Genomic DNA, 26053 nt, shown 5'->3' with positions numbered 1-26053 from the left:
AATCTAAAACAAAAATCCTGAAAATCACATTGTATGATTTTTAAGTAACTAATTTGCATTTTATTGCATGACATAAGTATTTGATACATCAGAAAAGCAGAACTTAACATTTGGTACAGAAACCTTTGTTTGTAATTACAGAGATCATACGTTTCCTGTAGGTCTTGACCAGGTTTGCACACACTGCAGCAGGGATGTCACGATCGTCATAATGAGTGGACCAAGGCGCAGCGTGATATGAGTACATACTTTAATAGGTACTTTTCAAACAGCAACAAAAACAACAAAACGATACGTGAAGTCCTCGGTCATACACAAACCTACAAGATCCCACGAACCACAAGTGCACAAAAGGCTGCCTAAGTATGGTCCCCAATCAGAGACAACAAGCAACAGCTGATTCTCGTTGCCTCTGATTGAGAACCACCCCGGCCAACATAGAAACACATAACCTAGAACAGAACATAGAAAACGAAACATAGACACTACACAAAGAAACTAACGCCCTGGCTCAACATACAAGAGTCCCCAGAGCCAGGGCGTGACAGTACCCCCCCCCCCAAAGGCGCGGACTGTGACCGCGCCAGCATAAACTCAACAGGGGAGGGGCCGGGTGGGCATTCCACCTCGGAGGCGGATCCGGCTCCAGGCGTGACCACCACCCTCTAACAACCCCCCCGTAGCACCCCTGGTCTGGTCTGGCCCCGCTGGCTGGAGCTGGACTGGACATCGGTGGAGCGGATTGCTTAGGCTCCGGTGTGGAGCAGCTGACCGGACTGACGACGCGCACCACAGGCTTGGTGCGGGGAGCAGGAATGGGCCGGGCCGGGCTGGCGACGTGCACCATTGGCTTGGTGCGAGGGGCAGGAAAAGGCCGGGTCGGGCTGGCGACGCGCACCACAGGCTTGGTGCGGGGAGCAGGAACAGGCCGGGCTGGCGACGCGCACCACAGGCTTGGTGCGGGGAGCAGGAACAGGCCGGGCCGGGGTGGCGACGCGCAACATTGGCTTGGTGCGAGGGGCAGGAACAGGCCGGGCTGGCGACGCGCACCACAGGCTTGGTGCGGGGAGCAGGAACAGGCCGGGCCGGGCTGGCGACGCGCACCATTGGCTTGGTGCGAGGGGCAGGAACAGGCCGGACCGGGCTGGCGACGCGCACCATTTGCTTGGTGCGAGGGGCAGGAACAGGCCGGGCCGGGCTGGCGACGCGCACCATTGGCTTGGTGCGAGGGGCAGGAAGAGGCCGGGCCGGGCTGGCGACGCGCACTATTGGCTTGGTGCGAGGGGCAGGAACAGGCCGGGCCGGGCTGGCGACGCGCACCACAGGCTTGGTGCGAGGGGCATGAACAGACCGGGCTGGCGACGCGCACCACAGGCTTGGTGCGAGGGGCAGGAACAGGCCGGGCCGGGCTGGCGACGCGCATCACAGGCTTGGTGCGAGGGACAGGAACAGGCCGGACCGTACTGGGAACGCACACCACTGGCCTTGTGCGGGGATCAGGAATGGGCCGGACCGGGCTGGTGACGCGCACCATTGGCTTGGTGCGAGGGGCAGGAACAGGCCGGGCCGGGCTGGCGACGCGCACCACAGGCTTGGTGCGGGGAGCAGGAACAGGCCGGGCCGGGCTGGCGACGCGCACCATTGGCTTGGTGCGAGGGACAGGAAGAGGCCAGGCCGGGCTGGCGACGCGCACCATTGGCTTGGTGCGAGGGGCAGGAACAGGCCGGGCCGGGCTGGCGACGCGCACCACAGGCTTGGTGCGAGGGGCAGGAACAGGCCGGACCGGGCTGGCGACGCGCACCACAGGCTTGGTGCGAGGGGCAGGAACAGGCCGGGCCGGGCTGGCGACGCGCATCACAGGCTTGGTGCGAGGGACAGGAACAGGCCGGACCGTACTGGGAACACACACCACTGGCCTTGTGCGGGGATCAGGAACGGGCCGGACCGGACTGGTAACACACCTCAGTACCTCTCGCCGTACCTCTACACTCTCCCTCCCTCTAACGACCAATGGCCCCCGTAACCTGGTGGCCTTCTCTCCTCGTCCACAAACTCGCCCTGTATCTGCCTCCAGCAGCCCCGTCGTCCATGCCGTGTGCCCCCCCAAAAAAATTTATTGGGGGTGCCTCTCGTCTGTCCGACGACGACACTGTTGCCGCCGTACCTCCTCTCTCGCCAGAGCTTTAACTTTAGACCATGGCCCTTTACCCGCGAACATGTCCTCCCAGGACCACCATTGGCCCACCTGGGCCATCGCACCCGGCGTTTGCTCCTGGAAACGCTGCTTGGTCCTGTTTTGGTGGGATCTTCTGTCACGATCGTCATAATGAGTGGACCAAGGCGCAGCGTGATATGAGTACATACTTTAATAGGTACTTTTCAAACAGCAACAAAAACAACAAAACGATACGTGAAGTCCTCGGTCATACACAAACCTACACGGAACAAGATCCCACGAACCACAAGTGCACAAAAGGCTGCCTAAGTATGGTTCCCAATCAGAGACAACAAGCAACAGCTGATTCTCATTGCCTCTGATTGAGAACCACCCCGGCCAACATAGAAACACATAACCTAGAACAGAACATAGAAAACGAAACATAGACACTACACAAAGAAACTAACACCCTGGCTCAACATACAAGAGTCCCCAGAGCCAGGGCGTGACAAGGGATTTTGGCCCACTCCTCCATCCTTCAGGTTTCGGGGCTGTCGCTGGGCAATACGGACTTTCAGCTCCCTCCAAAGATGTTCTATTGGGTTCAGGTCTGGAGACTGGCTAGGCCACTCCAGGATCTTGAGATGCTTCTTACGGAGCCACTCCTTAGTTGCCCTGGCTGTGTGTTTCGGGTCGTTGTCATGCTGGAAGACCCAGCCACGACCCATCTTTAATGCTCTTACTGAGGGAAGGAGGTTGTTGGCCAAGATCTCGCGATACATGGCCCCATCCATCCTCCCCTCACTACGGTGCAGTCGTCCTGTCCCCTTTGCAGAAAAGCATCCCCAAAGAATGATGTTTCCACCTCCATGCTTCACGGTTGGGATGGTGTTCTTGGGGTTGTACTCATCCTTCTTCTTCCTCCAAACACGGCGAGTGGAGTTTAGACCAAAAAGCTCTTATTTTGTCTCATCAGACCACATGACCTTCTCCCATTCCTCCTCTGGATCATCCAGATTGTCATTGGCAAACTTCAGACGGGCCTGGACATGCGCTGGCTTGAGCAGGGGGACCTTGCGTGCGCTGCAGGATTCTAATCCATGATGGCGTAGTGTGTTCCTAATGGTTTTCTTTGAGACTGTGGTCCCAGCTCTCTTCAGGTCATTGACCAGGTCCTGCCGTGTAGTTCTGGGCTGATCCCTCACCTTCCTCATGATCATTGATGCCCCACGAGGTGAGATCTTGCATGGAGCCCCAGACGGAGGGGGATTGACCGTCATCTTGAACTTCTTCCATTTTCTAATAATTGCGCCAACAGTTGTTGCCTTCTCACCAAGCTGCTTGCCTATTGTCCTGTAGCCCATCCCAGCCTTGTGCAGGTCTACAATTGTATCCCTGATGTCCTTACACAGCTCTCTGGTCTTGGACATTGTGGAGAGGTTGGAGTCTGTTTGATTGAGTGTGTGGACAGGTGTCTTTTATACAGGTAACGAGTTCAAACAGGTGCAGTTAATACAGGTAATGAGTGGAGAACAGGAGGGCTTTTTAAAGAAAAACTAACAGGTCTGTGAGAGCCGGAATTCTTACTGGTTGGTAGGCAATCAAATACTTATGTCATGCAATAAAATGCAAATTAATTACTTAAAAATCATACAATGTGATTTTCTGGATTTTTGTTTTAGATTCCGTCTCTCACAGTTGAAGTGTACCTATGATAAAAATTACAGACCTCTACATGCTTTGCTTCGACAGTGTATCAAATACTTGTTCTCCCCACTGTATATATATATATATATATATATATATATATATATATATATATAATATATATATAAACATGGGGGATTGGAAGTGATGCAGACAATTACATTGATGGAAGTTACAATCTATCTGCAATATTAAGCTGATCTACCCCCTAAAAAAAAAAAAAAAAAAAAAAAAAAAAATTCAGACTGTTCAGACCATGTTGACATATTCAGGAGAAAGTATACCATTGACTACCAGATATGTTCTAATGTCACTGACACACACTGATACTGACACTGACACACACTGATACTGCCACTGCCACTGCCACTGACACACACTGATACTGACACTGACACTGACACTGACACACACTGAAACAGACACTGACACTGACACTGACACACACTGATACTGATACTGACACTGACACACACTGATACTGACACTGATACTGACACTGATACTGACACGGACACTGAAACTGACACACACTGATACAGACACTGACACTGACACACACTGATACTGACTGACACTGACACACACTGATACTGACACACACTGACACACACTGATACTGACACTGACACACACTGACACACACTAATTATTTATGCATAGTCACTTTAACTCTACCCACATGTACATATTACTTCAACTACCTCAATTAGCCGGTGCCCCCGCACATTGACTCTGCACCGGTACCCCCCTGTATATATAGCCTCCCTATTGTTATTTTATTTTACTTCTGCTCTTTTTTTCTCAACACTTTTTTGGAATAATGGCGCCGGAGAAGATGGCTGCCGTTTTACAGCCCTCTAACCAATTGTACTATTATGTGTGTTTTTCCGCGTTATTTGTAATTTATTTTGTACATAATGTTTCTGCCATCGTCTCTTATAACCAAAAAGAGCTTCTGGATATCAGGACAGCGATTACTCACCTCGTATTGGACAAATATTTTTTCTTCAACGAGGTGGCCGCGAAGGATATCCTACAGACACCCGACAAGGCCCAAATCCCCGTCATTCGCATGAGGAAGAGACGGAGATATCGTGGACGTAGGTCGGGGTGCCTTGTAAGGATCCGACGGCGAGCGAGTAAACTGCCTCTCCCATCAATCCTATTAGCCAATCTTCAATCATTTGAGAATAAATTGGATGATTTAAGATTAAGGTTATCCTACCAACGGGACATTAAAAACTGTAATATCTTGTGTTTCACCGAGTCGTGGCTGAACGACGACATGGATAGCATACAGCTAGCGGGCTATACGCTACATCGGCAGGATAGAACGGCTGACTCCGGTAAGACAAGGGGTGGCGGTCTGTGTATATTTGTAAACAACAGCTGGTGCACAAAATCAAATACTAAGGAAGTCTCTAGGTTTTGCTCGCCTGAGGTAGAGTATCTTATGATAAGCTGTAGACCACACTATTTACCAAGATAGTTTTCATCTATATTTTTCATAGCTGTCTATTTACCACCACAAACCAATGCTGGCATTAAGATTGCACTGAATGAGCTGTATAAGACCATAAGTCAACAGGAAAACGCTCATCCAGAAGCAGCGCTCCTAGTGGCCGGGGACTTTAATGCAGGGAAACTTAAATCCGTTCTACCTAATTTCTACCAGCATGTTAAATGTGCAACCAGAGGAAAAAAAACTCTAGACCACCTTTACTCCACACACAGAGACGCATACAAAGCTCTCCCTCGCCCTCCATTTGGCAAATCTGACCATAACTCTATCCTCCTGATTCCTGCTTATAAGCAAAAACTAAAGCAGGAAGCACCAGTGATTCGGTTAATAAAGAAGTGGTCAGATGACGCAGATGCTAAGCTACAGGACTGTTTTGCTAGCACAGACTGGAACATGTTCCGGGATTCTTCAGATAGCATTGAGGAGTACACCACATCAGTCACTGGCTTCATCAATAAGTGCATCGATGATGTCGTCCCCACAGTGACCGTACGTACATACCCCAACCAGAAGCCATGGATTACAGGAAACATCCGCACTGAGCTAAAGGGTAGAGCTGCCGCTTTCAAGGAGCGGGACTCTAACCCGGACGCTTATAAGAAATCCCGCTATGCCCTCCGATGAACCATCAAACAGGCAAAGAGTCAATACAGGACTAAGATTGAATCATATTACACCGGCTCTGACGCTCGTCGGATGGGGCAGGGCTTGAAAACTATTACAGACTACAAAGGGAAGCACAGCCGCGAGCTGCCCAGTGACACAAGACTACCAGACGAGCTAAACCACTTCTATGCTCGCTTCGAGGCAAGCAACACTGAAGCATGCATGAGAGCACCAGCTGTTCCGGATGACTATGTGATCACGCTCTCCGTAGCCGATGTGAGTAAGACTTTTAAGCAGGTCAACATTCACAAGGCCGCAGGGCCAGACGGATTACCAGGACGTGTACTCCGAGCATGTGCTGATCAACTGGCAAGTGTCTTCACTGACATTTTCAACATGTCCCTGACTGAGTCTGTAATACCAACATGTTTCAAGCAGACCACCATAGTCCCCGTGCCCAAGGACTCTAAGATAACCTGCCTAAATGACTACAGACCTGTAGCACTGACGTCTGTAGCCATGAAGTGCTTTGAAAGGCTGGTCATGGCTCACATCAACACCATTATCCCAGAAACCCTAGACCCACTCCAATTTGCATACCGCCCCAACAGATCCACAGATGATGCAATCTCTATTGCACTCCACACTGCCCTTTCCCACCTGGACAAGAGGAACACCTACGTGAGAATGCTATTCATTGACTACAGCTCAGTATTCAACACCATAGTGCCCTCAAAGCTCATCACTAAGCTAAGGATCCTGGGACTAAACACCTCCCTCTGCAACTGGATCCTGGACTTCCTGACGGGCCGCCCCCAGGTGGTAAGGGTAGGTAACAACACATCTGCCACACTGATCCTCAACACGGGGGCCCCTCAGGGGTGTGTGCTCAGTCCCCTCTTGTACTCCCTGTTCACCCATGACTGCATGGCCAGGCACGACTCCAACACCATCATTAAGTTTGCCGACGACACAACAGTGGTAGGCCTGATCACCGACAACGATGAGACAGCCTATAGGGAGGAGGTCAGAGACCTGGCCGTGTGGTGCCAGGATAACAACCTCTCCCTCAACGTGACCAAGACAAAGGAGATGATTGTGGACTACAGGAAAAAAAAGAGGACTGAGCACGCCCCCATTCTCATCGACGGGGCTGTAGTGGAACAGGTTGAGAGCTTCAAGTTCCTTAGTGTCCACATCACCAACAAACTATCATGGTCCAAACACACCAAGACAGTTGTGAAGAGGGCACGACAAAGACTATTCCCCCTCAGGAGACTGAAAAGATTTGGCATGGGTCCTCAGATCCTCAAAAAATTCTACAGCTGCACCATCGAGAGCATCCTGACTGGTTGCATCACCGCCTGGTATGGCAACTGCTTGGCCTCCGACCGCAAGGCACTACAGAGGGTAGTGCGTACGGCCCAGTACATCACTGGGGCCAAGCTTCCTGCCATCCAGGACCTCTATACCAGAAGGTGTCAGAGGAAGGCCCTCAAAATTGTCAAAGACTCCAGCCACCCTAGTCATAGACTGTACTCTCTGCTACCGCACGGCAAGCGGTACTGGAGTGCCAAGTCTAGGTCCAAAATACTTCTCAATAGCTTCTACCCCCAAGCCATAAGGCTCCTGAACAGCTAATCATGGCTACCCAGACTATTTGCACTGCCCCCCCCCCCCCCCCCCCACCCCATCTTTTTAAGCTGCTGCTACTCTGTTAATTATTTATGCATAGTCACTTTAACTCTACCCACATGTACATATTACTTCAACTACCTCAACTAGCCGCTGCCCCCGCACATTGACTCTGCACTGGTACCCCCCTGTATATATAGCCTCCCTACTGTTATTTTATTTTACTTCTGCTCTTTTTTTCTCAACACTTTTTTGTTGTTTTATTCTACTTTTTTATTAAAAATAAATGCACTGTAATGTCTGCACCTGTTGTATTCGGCCCATGTGGCCAATACCATTTGATTTGATTTGATTTGATTTGATTTGATTTGATTTGATACTGACACTGACACTGACACACACTGATACTGACACTGACAATGACACACACTGATACTGATACTGACACAAACTGATACTGACACACACTTACAAACACTGATACTGACACTGACACTGACACTGATACACACTGATACTGACACTGACACACACTGATACTGATACTGACACAAACACACTGATACTGACACTGACACTGACACAGACTGATACTGACACTGACACTGACATACACCGATACTGACACTGATACTGACAATTACACTGACACTGACACACACTGATACTGACACTGAAACACACTGACACACACTGATACTGACACAAACTGATACTGACACTGACACTGACACACATTGACATTGACACTGACACTGACACACACTGATACTGACACTGACACACACTGATACTGACACACACTGATACTGACAGTGATACTTACACACACTGACACTGACACTGACACACACTGATACTGATACTGACACAAACTGAAACGGACAATGACACTGTCACACACTTACACCAACACTTACACACACTGATACTGACACACACTGATACTGACACTGACACTGACACACACTGATACTGACAATGACACTGTCACACACTGATACTGACACTGACACACACTGATACTGACACACACTGATAAACACTGACACTGACACTGACACTGATACACACTGATACTGACACTGACACACACTGATACTGATACTGACACAAACACACTGATACTGACATTGACACTGACACACACTGATACTGTTACTGACACTGACACAGACTGATACTGACACTGACACTGACATACACCGATACTGACACTGATACTGACAATTACACTGACACTGACACACACTGATACTGACACTGAAACACACTGACACACACTGATACTGACACACACTGATACTGACACACACTGATACTGACACTGGCACTGACACACACTGATACTGACAATGACACTGTCACACAGTGATATGACACTGACACACACTGATTCTGACACACACTGATACTGACACTGACACTTACACACACTGACACTTACACACACTGATACTGACAAGGACACTGACACACTTATATTGACACTGACACCTACATACATTGATACTGACACTGACACAAACTGATACTGATACTGACACTGATACTGACACACACTGATACTGACACTGACATACACTAACACACACTGATACTGACACTGACACTGACATATAATGATACTGACACTGACACACACTGACACACACTGATACTGACACTGACACTGACACACACTGACACTTACACACACTGACACTGAAACGGACACTGACACTCTTATATTGAAACTGACACCTACACACAGATACTGACACTGACACAAACTGATACTGACAATGACACTGTCACACACTGATACTGACACTGACACATACTGATGCTGACACACACCGATACTGACACTGACACTGTCACACACTGATACTGACACTGACACACACTGATACTGACACACACTGATACTGACACTGACACAAACTGATACTGATACAGACACTGATACTGACACACACTGATACTGACACTGACACACATTGACACACACTGATACTGACACTGACACACACTGATACTGACACTGACACACACTGACACACTGATACTGATACTGACACTGACACTGACACTGACACACACTGACACTGACCATTCACACACTGATACTGACACGGACATTGACACACTTATACTGACACTGACACAAACTGATACTGATACTGACACTGATACTGACACACACTGATACTGACACTGACACACACTTACACACACTGATACTGACACTGACACTGACACACAGTGGTACTTATACTGACACAAACTGATACTGAGACTGACACGCACTGATACAGACACTGACACTGACACACACTGATACTGACACTGACACACACTGATACTGACACACACTGATATTGACACTGATACTGACACTGACACACACTGATACTGACACACACTGATATTGACACTGACACTGACACACTGATACTGACACTGACACACAATGATACTGACAATGCCAGTGTCACACACTGATACTGACACTGACACACACTGACACACACCGAAACGGACACTGACACTGACATACACCGATACTTACACTGATACTGACACTGACACTGACACACACTGATACTGACACTGACACACACTGATACTGACACACTCTGACACACACCGACACTGACACTGATACTAACACTGGCACACACTGATGTTGACACTGACACACACTGACACTGACACAAACTGACACTGACACTTACACACACTGATACTGACACACACTGATACTGAAACTGACACATACTGACACTGACACACACTGACACTGACACTGACACACACTGATACTGACACTGACACTGAACCACACTGATACTGACACTGACACACACTGATATTGACACTGATACTGACACACACTGACACAAACTGATACTGACACTGAGACTAACACTTACACACACAGATAATGATACTGACACTGACACACACTGATACTGACACTGACACTGACACACACTGACACTGACACGCACTGACACTGATACTGACACTGACACACACTGATATTGATACTGACACTGACACACAATGATACTGACACTGACACACACTGACACTGACACGCACTGACACTGATACTGACACTGACACACACTGATATTGATACTGACACTGACACACTGATACTGACACTGACACCTACGCTCACTGATACTGACACTGACACACACTGACACTGACACACACTGACACACACTGGTACTGACACTAACACTGACATTAATATCAAACAATAACAGCACTACAGACACAGCCTGACACAAAGGAGCTAGGAGCGCTCTCTATCTCCCCCCCTCTTTCTCTCTCTCGCTCATTCTCTCTGTCCTCTCTCTCTCTCTCTCTCGCTCTCTCTCTCTCTCTCTCTCTCTCTATATATATATATATATATATATATATAGAGAGAGAGAGAGAGAGAGAGAGAGAGAGAGAGAGAGAGAGAGAGAGAGAGACAGAGAGAATGAGCGAGAGAGAGAAAGAGGGGGGGAGATAGAGAGCGCTCCTAGCTCCTTTGTGTCAGGCTGTGTCTGTAGTGCTGTTATTGTTTGATATTAATGTCAGTGTTAGTGTCAGTACCAGTGTGTGTCTGTGTGTGTCAGTGTCAGTGTGTGTCAGTGTCAGTATCAGTGAGCGTAGGTGTCAGTGTCAGTATCAGTGTGTCAGTGTCAGTATCAATATCAGTGTGTGTCAGTGTCAGTATCAGTGTCAGTGCATGTCAGTGTCAGTGTGTGTCAGTGTCAGTATCAGTGTGTGTCAGTGTCAGTATCAATATCAGTGTGTGTCAGTGTCAGTATCAGTGTCAGTGCGTGTCAGTGTCAGTGTGTGTCAGTGTCAGTGTCAGTATCAGTGTGTGTCAGTGTCAGTATCATTATCTGTGTGTGTAAGTGTTAGTCTCAGTGTCAGTATCGGTGTGTGTCAGTGTGTGTCAGTATCAGTGTCAATATCAGTGTGTGTCAGTGTCAGTATCAGTGTGGTTCAGTGTCAGTGTCAGTATCAGTGTGTGTCAGTGTCAGTGTCAGTGTGTGTCAGTGTATATATATATATATCACTGTCTCTCTCTCTGTCTCTCTCTCGCTCTGTCGTTAGCCACTTACAACCAGAACCTTATTTCTGGTTGTTAATGAGGCGAGAGAGGAGGCAGGTGTTTGGGGGCATGTGCACGCCCTTCCAGGCACTGGCCATGCAGGTGAGTCAAAGTCAAAGGTCACAAACTAGTGGTCCCTCTGAGCTACAGTTGATTAATGTATTGTATTACATTGTATTGTTACTGGGTTTATACACATTTGGTTGCTAAGGGACTTGACATTTACATCTGGGATACTTACACCAGTATTATAATAGCTATTACCAGTAATATAACTGAAAAAAACAATGATCATTGCAGAAGGAATTTTACAGCATAACTCCACATCCTTTAGGCAAAGAGAGTGTGGCTGCAATATTCCATGATCGGAAGGACTGGAGTAGAAGAGGGAGCGAAGGAGGAGGAGGAACATTGCTGTTCTATTTCGGATAGTTTTTGGGGGAGAAAATGTATTTGTCTGCACTGTTACATAGTGACGGCGTTTGGATGCAGTTTCTTCTCTCTCACCATCTTTCTTTCTTTATTTCCCCTTCTCTCTCTCTTCCTCTATTTGTCTCTCCCTCTATTTCCCTGTCTCTGTCTTCCTGTGTTTGTTGTGTGTCTGTTGCCATGCTCTGCCTGAAGTGAGGGATTTTGGCCTGCCGACTCAGTGATGGTCAGTGAGGGAAGAATGAAAATAGCAAGATAAAGAAAGAGAGGTTTGAAAAGAGTCTCAGGCCTTGAGGGAATTATTCCAACAAAGAATGTCAGAAATGTTTTGTTCTTGGAACGTTAGTCCTAAGGCTGCATGACAAATGTATTCTCAACCTAAACTTTGAACCTCACACTCTTCCTTTGACCTCCTCCCATTCCCTCTCATCCTCACATCACTCTTCACCTCCTTTACCCTCCTACCCTCTTTTTCTCCCTCTTCTCCTCTTCCCTCTAATCCTTCTCTCCCAGGACTGTCAGGAGGTGTTCTTACCGGAGGATTTACCTATGAGCCTGTGGATGCAGCGTCAGGCTCTGAGGTGTATGAGTGAAGTGGGGCTTAGCTCCCTACAGCTGTCAATCAACAGCTCAGAGCAAGAACAGGAAGCCAACTGACCAGCCTCCTCTTCCTCCTCCTCATCCTCTTCCTCTTCTATCAGATCAGACATTGGGATGTCTGTCTGTGATTCTCCCTGCTGTCTCTGGCCCTGGGTAGAATGCAGTACCTCAGGAATGCACTTATGCACCTAGGAATGTCCTGCGTTTTGTGCGCTGTAGGACGCCGTATACATGCCAACAATGGGACTACAAATAAGCTAGGCTAGCTTCATGGTTTAAAAAAATATGGTGGAAAATGAAGTAAGCTCTTTCATATCTTTCAGTTATAATTGAGTTTCAACTATTTTGTCTTTTACCAATGGACTTTTTTCACGCCTGAACTAACCCCTTAGTTTGAAAACAAACACAATGCCGAAATAGCTAAAATGCGTGTTTTTATACATACCCTGATTCTACTCTGCTGTTATCCCAGGGAGTGTGTGTGAGTAAATGCGTCTGGTGCTACTGTATCAGTGACGTGCGGTAAGGTCGATGACTGGGTAAGCACTGGCGTTTATCAAAGGCAGTTTTACTCACAAATAAACCTTGATGAAGCTTGACGTTCACCATAAAACAGATAGCGCCAACAACCAGAGTGGTTTTGGCTATTAACTGAAATTGACAATTTTTTAAAAATACATGTAAATACCAATGTAGCAAATATACACAAGCAATGACCTCCGATGGAGGCATATTTCAATTTCATCCGACAAAATGACACACTGCTGAACAGCTCAGCCATACACCGATGTAGCTTACACAGTTACAACTGATAGGAAGCACTAAAATACCAATATATGGACACATTTTATCCGAATAATGCAAAGCCTTTCACAATGGATTTACAATTCTTCCAATGATCATGGCTATCCCATGCCACTAGTGTGAAGTGAAGTGGCTGGCTAGCTAATTAGATGCATGGCTTTCAGATCACAGACATCATAAATATAACATAATGTCCAGGATACATATAGTTATAGCTAGTTACAACTAAATAGCTAAGCGAAATTTTATATTTAAATGAAACAAACCAATGCGTGGCGTAGTCAGCTAGCTAGCTGCTAACGTCGTCTGAAAACAACAATCAAAACAAGTATTTCATAGTAGCTATAACACTCGCATACATATTTACAACTAAATAGCAAACGCGACATATCACTTAAATATCTAGCAAGATATATAAGCTATGTCTTACCTTTTCAGCAGGTCGGTTTTGAATCCCTAAGCTTAGCTAGCTAGCAAGCTCTCTCCACTTTGTGAATGCAAATACGAGGTTCACACTCGACACTGACACAAAAAGTAATTCCCATTCCTTACATCCACAAAGCAAAAGTAAATGTCCAAGATGTGTAAAAGTCTGGGTAAAAAGTATTAACTGGTAATGACATTTCAGACAAGTGGACAGTCTACTACTCACTCTGTTCGCCTGAAAGGCATGAATACCCTGATGCCTTTCCTGAGGTTTTGATGCAGTTTTAGCAAATTGTGTGATTAGTTTTTATTAAAACCACCAGAATCATTAAGAAAAAAATTGAAATAACCAAAAAGATTTAATAAAACAATTGCTTTGGCTTTTCATAACAGTTTTTTCTATTAGATTTTCACAGGGTAAGCACTGTCTACCCTTAGTGCACGTCATGGGGTGCTATGCTATGGCAGGGCTGGCGTTCTCACAGGGTAATGCGATACCACTTTGACTAAACTACTGCAAGGAACTCTAGAGCATCCAAGGTCAGTCGCTGTGTCTTTTTTCTCCACTCTTGTCTTTTTATCTGTCCCATTTCTCTGTCTCTCTCTTCCCCCACTCTCTATCTCTTTATCGCTCTCTCCCTCTATCCCTCTATCTCTCTCTCTTTCTCTCTCTTCCTCCCCCTCTTCCTCCCCCCTCCCATATTTTTCCCATCTCTCTGTCTAACCTGTTTGGCACTATCATCTCCCACAACATGTTCTGGTTCTCATGACATCATCGTAAAGACCAAAGAACAGGAATCAGGCTGAGATGTGATGACATGTGTACATAAAATACACCACCCACTATGCACAGACGTCAATTCAATGTCTATTCCACGTTGGTTCATTGAAATGACGTGGAAACACCGTTGACTCAACTAGTGTGTGCCCAGTGGGCAGGCTTCACTGTGTATGAAGGAAAGGGTAGAGACTAAACCTTTATCAACACAATTAGATTTTTTACATTATTATCCATCCCATCCTTATCACTGCACATTTGAATTATATAAATAAAACCAATGACGTACAACCTGGGGTAATTTTATTGTGCTGTTTCTGGAGAGAGAAAACAACGTTGTTAGTAGGAGCAGGGCAGTGTTTGTGTCGGGATAAAACAGAAACGGACAGGGTTAGCTCAAAGCAAGTTAACAACTCACGGTTCATACTAACTGTCACGACTTCCTCCGAAGCTGCCTCCTCTCCTTGTTCGGGCAGGTTTCGGCGTTCGTCATCACCTGCCTTCTAACCACTGCCGATCCTCATTTCATCATTCCATTTGTTTTGTCTTGTTTTTTACACACACCTGGTTCATATCCCCTCATCAGTCCCTGTATAAGTATTCCCTCTGCCCCCCCATGTCTTTGTGTGTGATTGTTTTCATGTGGAGGTGTTGATAGCTCGGTGGAGCTTTATGTATTGTATCGCCGGAATATTCACCCGTGTGTTTTGTTTTCCTCCAGTGCGCTGTGTTACCGCACTGTAGTTGTTTTACGCATTGTTGCGAACCGCTGTATTGGCTGAATAAACCATTTATTCTGTGATTTACACCTCCTGCGCATGACTCAGTCTAAATCACCCGCTACACTAACACAGACATTATATGATGATTCTGGAATTATCAGATGATAATCTGGAGGAATTATGAATTGAACCCATGTTATATTTCAAAAAATGATTTCTCTCTATCAGTGTCAGGCTACGAAGGTTTATTTTAGGGGGACGTTTAGAATGGGACGACTTTGTCTTCGCTAAATAAACACTGTGACAATGGCCTTTTAAGAAGCCACATGCGAACAACAGTTTAATTAAATGGAAAGCTCAGTCAGTTGTGAAAAAGCGTGGTCGTCGCCTGTCTAAATAAAATGCTTATTTTTACATCAAGCATTTAGGTTTGTTAGAACAACAATAGCTGCTCATATTTTCATAGTTGTGGTATTCCTAGCCCTTCTAGGGAGTGTTCACTTCACCCCCTTTGAGTGTCTTCACACAGAAGCACTTTAACAGCTAAAAAGTCAGGTTATGGACGCCTTTCGCTAATTTCCAACATCAATCAAGGAGAGTCTGGGTCCATTTTCTCATTTTCAGAGAGAGAGTGAAAACCCCCAGAGAATGAGTTAGAAAAATTGTAGTGTAGCTTTGCCAGAGTTCCACACACCCAAACTCACGACAGATGTTTCTAAAATACCACAGTAACAACAACACAGATGGAGTCTGGGAAATACCCTCTGAGTTTCTTGCTGCTCAGGGAATTAGAATAACAAATGTAGTCTACTGTGACTTTTAGTAGTGCCATTGAATAACCTATTCCCCTACTGAAACAGTAGAAGCATAAAAAAATAGTGTATGAGTGTACACTGTCTTACTCTGTGTGTGTGTAGACGTATTCTAGCGCTCTTTACCATGCTCTCGCTCCCTCTCTCTCTCCGTCTCCCTCTCTCCCTCTTGCAAGTATGACAGAGTAAGGGAGGAGTGTGTGTGTGTGTGTGTGTGTGTGTGTGTGTGTCTGCATGGGAAGTGGAACGGGAAAGAAAGTGCTGTTGGAACAGTGCCTAGGAGCTGAACATAGTGAAGCGGAGACGAAAGGAGGGAGGTGTGTAGAGGAGATGAAGAAAGAGGGAGGGAGCAGTCTAGAACAGAGGAGTAAAGGAGAGGAAGACCGAGTGGAGCAGAGGGGAGAGGAAGAGGGGGAGTAAAGAGGAGATGAGAGCGTCAGTCTGATTGAGGAACAGGTGAGAGGAGTTGAGATTACAGGAGATGGGTGGAGCATAAAAAAGGTGCAAAGTGGTGGAAAGGGGGAGGAGTGGAGAGAGATGAGAGAGAGGTGGAGAGGAGAGAGAATGGAGGAGAAAAGAGGAGAGAGGGTGTTGAGAGTGTTGCGTTCACACCTGACTCACCCAATGGAAGAGAGGAGAGCAGGAGACAGATGACCAGAGATAAGGCAATCACACTGAGACGGTTGACTTAACACACCCACCAACGCACACACCACACACACACACCACACACACCACACACACACACACCACACACACCACACATACACATATAGAGACCAACTCAGATACATGCACAAACACTTGTACATCTGTTCAGGCACATGTACAAGCAAACACACACACAAACACAGACCTTCACTTTTCTCAGAGAACACTGTTCGCCAGCTCCAGATGAAGAGGAATGCTTTCAGGAGGACGAGAGGTGACCAGGATACACACACTGGACTTAGACCTGCAACCTCTCACTAACAGGCGTGTAAACAAACCCACACACACCGTCAGAGCAAGACCAGGAGGACAGAAGCTGGACTGCACTCTACATACTGCTGTGACAAGAGATGGACACACGCTCTCTTCACACAGCCAAGGACTTCTGTTTGGAGCCACATAACAACCTGTCACTTGGAGCAACACACTGTCTCTCATCTGATCTGAGCCAGAACGGAACCCAGCACCTGGAACCTGGAACATTGACTGTCCAGCACATGCTTTGGGCTTTGACCACCTTCATCCAGGAGGATTACACACGGACATAGACCCAGATCTAACCTCTGACCTCTTACCTGTAACCTGTGGCTGGCGGTGTGACTACTGTGGAGCAGCACCTAGTCTCTTTCTCTGTTCTCTCTGGTCTCGCTCCTTACATGGTCTCTTTCTTTAATCTCACTGTCTAGTTTATTATCTTGGTCTCTCTTTTCTGTCTTTTAAGACTTCTTTGGTCTCTCTCTCCATCTTCTTGTTCTCTCCCCTGTCTCTTCCCAGCCACTGTCTCTCTGCTCCAGTCTTTCTCTCTCGTCTCTCTTCTGTCTCTCCCCTCCATCTCTCTCTCTGTCTCCTCACATCATCCCACTATGATGCTGAGGAGAGACCGTCTGCTCCTGTCTGTGACCGTCACAGCCATCTTCACTGCTGATCTCTACTTCGTCCTGCTCCCCAAGCTCCGCCACAGACAACCAGGACCAGAGGATGGAGGCTGCCTCTGTCCCTCCTCCAGGGGGACTAACTTCACCCTTGCTGGGTACAGCAGCCTCAACACCCCCTGGGCCTCCAACACCACCTCCATGGACCTCCAGGGGATGGGGGTCAGAGCTACGGACAACCCTACAGATTGGGTCTCGAAGCTGGGGAGGCTGTTTGCTCACCCCCTGTATAACATCCAGACACCGGAGCTGGGGCTGGAAGAGAGGCTGTTACAGTCTGAAGAGGTAATGGGGTATTACAGGAGGAAGGTCTCGCGCTGGGAGAGGTGAGTACAGTACACACAGCCCTGAGTTTAGAGATTTCTCAATGTTTTGTTATGGTTGTGATTTACTTTAGGTGTGACTAGAAATGTTAGGAGACACACGTATTTTCCTGCTGTGGCTTCGATGTGGTGGAGGGGTAGGGTCCCTGACATTACGGCTGTGGATCCCTGACATGCATAAACACACCATTCTCTTTCTCCCTCTTTCTCTTATTCTCTCTCTCTCTCACACGCACAGATACTCAAGCATAAGCATGTCGACACAAAATGTTTTCTCTTAGGCAAGCTATTTTCCCGTAAAGACTAACCCCATAAACTGTCTTCAAAGTCGGTGTTATAAACAGCATTTAATAGTGGGCTGGAACCAATACTCAAACATCATTTGAGAGCCTGTGTCTGGATCTCCCTGTGCTAGGTAAACAAGACCCTTAAACCTGACGAAATCCTTTAAACCTGTGAGAGCTGAACAGACTGTAGCTGTCTTGGCTCCTGTCTAACACTGTCCATCACAGCCCAGCGCATTCCCCTCAGAGAGATCCTGTTTGGGTTCCAATGGTGGAAAAACTGAAGAAATATGACGAGAGGATATTTCTACCCCCTTGGCTTACTTCTAAATGTGCACATAACAATAGATACCCCAGGGCTTAGTGTGAGAGTCTTGCAAAATCTTACAGCAGCCTGTTAACAGAAGATAAATAGACTTAACGAGAGGATGGATGCTTTTCATAGGGACTTCTGGGGAAAGTTTTGACTGTTTTCTTTGGAGGCTGAAATAGAGCAGTTATAGTTTACTGACTTACAGGTCAACCACTACGATATATGGTGTGTGTGTGTGTGTGTGTGTGTGTAAGTGTAAGTGTGGCATACAACAATAGTTTGAATCAAGACCACTGAAAGAGGAGGGCGATGTGGTGTTGCAGCCAGCTGCTTGCTCCCTGGTTTCTAGTCTGTGGGTTTGTGGTCTCTGGTTGTGGTCTGTGGTCAGCCTTCCTGTGACGACCCCTCCTGTCATCTGACCACAGCAACTGATGATGTTTGAACGCAGGGAAGCAACCAACCCTCCCACCCACCGTGGTCAGAATTGGCACAACGGTGCACCAAAGCCACATGCTTCCCAAGCCTCCTTAATGGTCTGAATGTTTGCTTTGGATCTGGAGTGATTCCTGCCCATATTTTAAGTGTATGTTTCTGTGGGGATATGTATACAGAAGTGTCAGGAGAGGAGGAGAGGAAAGAAGGGAGATTTCTAAGTGAGGGCGAACAGCTCGGAGGGAGTCAAAGAGACCAAGAGGGAGGTGGCGACTGTTTACTAGGCTTTAGTTTGTCTGGAATGCTGCCACTTCAAATGTTTTCCTCCGAGAATAATCTGCATTTGTCTTTGACTGATTACCTCTGAGTCTATTCTCCTCTGTGGAAATACCCTAAAAGTTGGTCCTGTGAAGGAACTGTTGTCCTCACCATGGATATTACAAGTGTATTTTTAAAGGCGCTTTCAAGAAAGTTCGATTTGATTTGATATTGTATGAGTTTCACAGTGTGTATCACAGGTTTTCAAGGATAACTCCACTGTTTTGCATACCCTAACTCTGACCTCATTTTGACCGCCTCTCTCACCCCCTCAGGCATACAGTATGACATTGTACAGCAAGGGCAAGGCTATGCATAACCTTAACACCACTGTAACATCCCTCTCTCTCTCTCCCCCAGGCATATGAAGCTGTACAGCGAGGCAGCAACGTTGCTGGAACACCAAGCGACCTTTGACCCTGAGGCCAGCTGGCTGAAGTTCCACCTGGGCATCAATCGCTACGCTCTATACACCCGCGAGGACCCCACAATCACCCACCTGCTGAAAGACATGCAGACCACCACCGTCATCAGCGCAGGTTGGACCTGTTGTATGAGCGTTATAACCATTCATATAAGTGGTGTTCATATGAGTGTAATAACAACTCATATGAGCATTATAGTCACTCATAGCAGAACAACACTGTCAACAGTGCATGCAGGTGCTATAGGACCTCATGCTTTAAACATTTATATGATTGTTATAGGTATTCATTGCAGAAATGTCTTTATGCAGATTACACTCAAGATGAAAAGGCCCTCAAAGGAGCGTGTGACTGTACCCAGGGTAAGGTCTGGTGCTGTCTACGTACCTGCTCTGTTTTGTGCCTCTATGATTTGTGTGTTTTGTGTTCTAACATGCATTCCATTTGCTTAAAAAGTTTTCCATGAGGACAGGGACAGAAATGAGAGAAAAGAGAGAATCAGTTGACACATTCATCTTCATGACTGGTTCTTCTGTAGTTTTTCTCCATCTGTTATTTCCTTTGGTGCGCAGTTGTGGTATCAGAGCCAAACACCCAGTCGCACCACTGACAAGACTTTTGTTTTCATCTGGTTCCAAGCCCCATAAATTAGCATCATTTTAATTTCTCACACTCTCCAGATCTTCATAAGTCACATCCCTGGAGAAAGAGAGCAGAGAGTGGCTCATTTAGTTCAAAGGCAGAGTGTTTTTTAAAAAGCTTTATCTCAGAAAGCAGGAGAGTGGGGTGATTCTACAGCAGTCTACACAGCCTTACTATACCTTCAAGCAACAAACAACTCAGACCATGGATACACACTCACATGCCCACAGAGAGACAGACAGACAGACACACACAGACACACACACACACACCAATCTCATCTAACAGGGACCTACAGCCGGCTGCATTCCAAGATTTGTAGCTCTTTCAACCACACTCACTGAAAACACACTGGTGGCTTCAACCTTAGCAACAACACAAACACACTGGTGGCTCCAACCTCAGCCACAACACAAACACACTGCCAAGAACCCAAAAACCCTCTATTCCTCTGTCCCACATTTATTTTTATATGGCTTTTTCAACCACTTTTTCTTGAACGGTTGAAAAGCAACAATGTTCCCATTGCACTTCAAAGCTTGTTTGTGTCTGTTTGATTTTTCTCCAGTTAAACACAGCAGAGAGAGATTGTAAACTATTAATAAGCTACAACTTCAGAAGACTAAGCTAAATCAGTTGGAATCAGGAGGAGAAGCATGTATCTTTATGGTTACTGGTTAGCCTTGCTTTCTGCCAGGGTACGCTAAATACCCGGACATGGTAGAGAAACCCTGCTGAGTGTAGTCCTCCATCTGTGGAACCATTACAACCTCTGTCATTATCTTATCATTGGGAACAGGTCCAGGCTAAAACAGATCTAGAGCAGAGAAAATAATAACGAACACAATCAAAAAGAAACCCAAGGATTCGAGCTGCAAAATAAACTCCTGGCCAACTATGTGTTTTTTGGATAGGATTTTTAGAGAGCTAAGCTTTCTCTCTGTACGAGACGAAGAGCTGCCGAGAGAGACACAGAAGCTGAGGGCAGGTGGTTGGCTGAGTGGTCGGTTAGAGAAAAGGCCTTGTTTAATTAATTTAATTTTTGATCAGTTCTCTCTCTCTCTCTCTCTCTCTCTCTCTCTCTCTCTCTCTCTCTCTCTCTCTCTCTCTCTCTCTCTCTCTCTCGCTCTCGCTCTCTCTCTCTCTCTCTCTCTCTCTCTTTCCTGGTGTCAGTGGTAAAGCCCAGTGGATACCACCTCAAGCTAGCCCTGAAGATGCAGAACTTTGGCAAGGCCATGTTCAAACCCATGAGGTGATTGTTTTTTGGGGAAATCAAAATCAGAGGGAGTATTCTGGTTTGTAGTAATATTTTGAACAGTACTGTAGATATATGAACCACTCTTGAACAACTCTCCCCTCTCATCTCCTTCTCTCAGACAGCAGAGAGACCAGGAGACTCCTGATGATTTATTCTACTTTGTCGACTTCCAGAGACACAATGCTGAGATCGCTGCGTTTCACCTGGACAGGTAACCTTGGCAACCTGTACTCTCCTCATATTTATTTAGTTTGGTTTTATTCAACCTTTAACTTACCTGGAACTCTCTCAAGGATTCAATCTATTTTCTGAGAAAGCGTATAAGAACCCTTCAAATTGAATGATTTTCAAGCACACTGTATTTCCCAAGTTGCCTCCCAACAAACAGAGCCGAAAGCGTGTACCTCCGTCTACCTTTGATTATGAAAGAAAGTGTCCTTGGGGAGATTAAGGCCTCTCCACTATTTCAACATGTCTCCTTCCCGAGCCAGGCATTTCATTTCCACAGACATAGGTGTAATTACTGCTGTCTACTGTAAAGTCTGTCTAACCTCCATGCCTCCAGGTTACTGCACGTTAACTCAAGTGAGTCATCAGTCAAATACTGTCATTTGAGTCACAGCTTTTCAACCTAAAACCACACAAGACAGCAAGTCAACGTGGTTGTTATACCTTGAGGAACAACAACATTATGGATGGGTGTACATGGGTGTAGGCTACAATCCACAAATAAAGGTCAAATAAGTGATCAAGTTATTGTGTTACATACATTTTTACCTCACAATATACCATTTAGTCATTTTCTAATTTCATGAAATGGAAAAGAAGAGAAGAAAAACAAAGCGTAAATACTCGGTACACTGTGACTCTACACTACAGTACTGTCTAAGACTATATACTGGTCTGTCTGTGTGTTCCCACCAATGTCTCTGTGTTGTGTCTCTGTCTCTGTGTTGTGCCAGAGGCCTTATCATTATAAGGCCCAATCAGCAGGTGAGATATGACAGCCCAGGCAGCACCTCAATAACATCTACAGTATTTCGTCTCAGATACACACACTGATGACTGTTATTGAGACACAAGTCTGTCAGACTGTAAATATGGCCCTGGGGGGATATTACTACACATCAACAACTGCTAGATTACACAGCGGAGAACAGAAACAATCACATAGGTGTTATTATGGATAAAAATCAGTAAAGTTGAGTTCATTTCCTGTGACTTTGTGTATGTCAACTAAGGTGAGAGATTGCAGGAGCTATGAGTTCATCTGACTTTCTATTGTTCTGTTCAGAATGGAACTCTTTCTTCTAGAACTCTGAGTAGTAGAAGATGTATGAGTTTGCGTTAATCAGAATGGAACTCTTGTCTTTCTCTCTTCTAGAATCCTGGACTTCCGGAGGGTACCGCCGGTGGTGGGCAGGCTGGTGAATGTGACGGGGGAGATTCTCCTGACCACTCACAACGAGGACCTAATGAGTGTGTTCTTTACCTCTCCAGGTAGGCATTACCCTGCTGGAACAACACAGTTCCACAATAGGACAACTTGGCTTGAGAGTCTACACACCTGTTACCTAGATCTTAATTAATCAGTCTGTGATTAAAAGGCGAGGATCTACAATATATCTATTCTCTTTCAAACAGCGAACAACACGTGTTTCTTTGCCAAGTGCCTGTACGCGTGTAAGACGGAGTATGCAGTGTGTGGGAGCCCTGACCTGCTGGAGGGCTCCATGTCAGCCTACCTCCCCGGTCTCAGCATCGCCCCTCGTATCTCCATCCCCAACCCCTGGATACGATCATACACCTTCACTGGCAGGGAGGAGTAAGCATACAACCCTTAGACCTTAACCCTGAGACCTACTGTCATCTCTTCCCATATGCCATTTTGGAGCCTCTCATTTTCATTTTGAAAGTTCTCCATTTGACTGTTTTTTGATAAGGTAATATGGCAGACTGAACATGAATATCTTGTTACAATTAATATCTTGTTGTAATATCTTATAATATTTTGTTACAATCTGCATGTGTCCATCTCTACCAGGTGGGAGGTGAACCCCTTCTACTGTGACACCATAAAGCAGCTGTATCCCTACAACTCAGGGAACAGACTGCTCAACATCATAGACATGGCCGTCTTTGACTTCCTCATTGGTATGTACTAGCACCGATCACACCTGATGTATCACTGTCCTTGTCCCATATGACACCCTATTCCCTATGTAGTGCACTATCTTTGTCTATACAGTGAATAAACACGCTGTGTCAAAAATGACTCCCTATTCCCAATTACAGTGCACTACTTTTGTCTGTAGCCCTATGTGAGTGAATATTTGTTCTTGGCACTCTCCCTCAGGTAACATGGACAGGCACCATTATGAGATCTTCACCAAGTTTGGCGATGAAGGTTTTCTTCTTCACTTTGACAACGCCAGAGGGTGGGTACTAGAGTTGCTTTATAACTTCAGTCATTGTACAATGTAATATTTGTAGTTCCCTTATGATTACATCACTTCCTGTGTTTCAGGTTTGGGAAGCATTCTCATGATGAGATGTCCATTCTGGCTCCACTGTCACAGTGCTGCATGTAAGGGGGCATCCACTATAGTCACTAACACAGATTAACTAACACCAATATTTAACCTTTATTCATATTTAACTTGGCATGGCCAAGTCTCACTCTCTGCCTATCTTTCCCTCATTCTCTCTCCCCCTCTTCACCTCCATCCCTCCCCTTCCTCTAACCCCTCTCCCGCCCCTCCTCACCTCTCAGTATAAAGCGTTCCACGTTGCTGCGGCTGCAGCTCCTCTCCCAGGACCACTACAGGCTCAGTGACGTGATGAGGGAGTCCCTGGGAGGAGACACACTGCAGCCGGTCCTTGCTGAGCCCCACCTGCAGGCCCTGGACCGCCGGCTGCAGCGTGTCCTGAAGACAGTCCACAGGTGTGTCCGCAGGCTGGGAGAGGCTCAGGTGATCACCACAGACTTTATTGATACCTCCGCCAAGCCTGAGTCTGTCAAACCAGTGTCTGCGCCCAACAAGGAGAGGTAACTAAGGTTAATAAGGAATCCAAATGGAGGCCTGTGTGGCTCTGGTCAAAATAAGTGCATTATAATAGGGGAATAGGGTGACATTTTGGACGTATCCCCAAGTCCTGCAAGGGGAGGTAACTTAAGACCAAGGACAGCCTGAGGACCATGATGGCAGGTAACCTTGTCCTGTAAAAGCAGGAAGCACAGGGTCTGGTCTCTCTCACAGAGTAATGCATTCCGAACTAGTCTTTGAAGTCAAATCTTTGGAATGATACGGCCTGCTTTGACAATAGACAGCAGCACTGCTTTCCTGCATTATTAAAATGTCACGCATGGCCTTGGGCTATGAGGTCACCTGAGGTCACCTTCCATGCATTGCACCCTCTCTGGAGATCCCCTCTGCCTTGCAGTGCATTGAAATGGACCTACAGTATCAGTGCATCAAAGGAGCCAAATGACTGTGGAAGAAGCATAGGATAATTTAAGATTATTTCTGCCTCATGCCCTTCTTCAGTACTCAACAGTCATGTGACATCAATTAAGATATTTAGGGACAACTTTTGAAATTAAATTGCTTTTAGTTCTATGTAAGGTTGATTGCACATCGGTTCTGTGAAGTAACCTTGTGCCAACAGATGTTTTATCAAATATAAATGTGTAAATAAAGGTTTTGATTTGGGGTGATTTATTGAACAAAATTCTAATATGAAGAAATTATTGAACACTTCTATACTTATTACATTTCTACTGCTTTCAGTTGTGTAACTGTTTTTGATTGATCTAGATACACATTAGACATACTGTAAATGGGTGAGTGATGAAAGGTAAATTGGGCCTCCGGGCACGTCATCTTTGGGGGAGAGAGCGAGAGAAAGCTATTTAAAAGAGGTAGTGACTGAGAGGATGGGGCGAGGGGTGGGGGAGTGAAAGTTAAAAAGAAAGCAACCGAGAGAAAGTGCATGGACGAAAGATAATGTGTGTGTGTATGAGGGGTTTCTCCCTATAGGAAAGTGTTACCTATTAAACTGTCATTTAAACGGCCCATGGTTTTTCCAGATAGCACGTAGATGTCTA

The 26053-nt window shown here is 46.2% G+C and overlaps 2 protein-coding genes and 1 pseudogene across 3 annotated transcripts in view; all 3 read left to right on the top strand.

Annotated features, from left to right (window-relative positions):
- Window positions 1-12822, top strand: part of LOC311100503 (cilia- and flagella-associated protein 337-like) — a 32139-nt pseudogene extending 19317 nt beyond the window's left edge. Inside the window, exon 14 of the transcript in view lies at window positions 12679-12822. The product of the transcript in view is annotated as a cilia- and flagella-associated protein 337-like (transcript). The remainder of the gene's footprint in view (window positions 1-12678) is intronic.
- LOC311100351 (putative nuclease HARBI1) overlaps window positions 1-26053 on the top strand; it is a 1214110-nt gene that overhangs the window by 1053684 nt on the left and 134373 nt on the right. The window lies entirely within an intron of this gene.
- Window positions 16597-26021, top strand: fam20a (FAM20A golgi associated secretory pathway pseudokinase). The gene is made up of 11 exons (XM_084141236.1): window positions 16597-18276; window positions 19981-20159; window positions 20357-20407; window positions 21861-21939; window positions 22064-22156; window positions 23330-23445; window positions 23590-23770; window positions 23990-24099; window positions 24302-24383; window positions 24473-24532; window positions 24719-26021. Exons 1-11 carry the CDS (start codon window positions 17882-17884, stop codon window positions 24996-24998), a joined length of 1626 nt encoding a protein of 541 aa, XP_083997362.1. The 5' UTR covers window positions 16597-17881; the 3' UTR covers window positions 24999-26021.

This window comes from Coregonus lavaretus (assembly GCF_964263955.1).
Source record: "Coregonus lavaretus genome assembly, chromosome: 25".
NCBI lineage: Eukaryota > Metazoa > Chordata > Actinopteri > Salmoniformes > Salmonidae > Coregonus > Coregonus lavaretus.
This window is presented reverse-complemented; position numbering and strand designations above follow the sequence as displayed.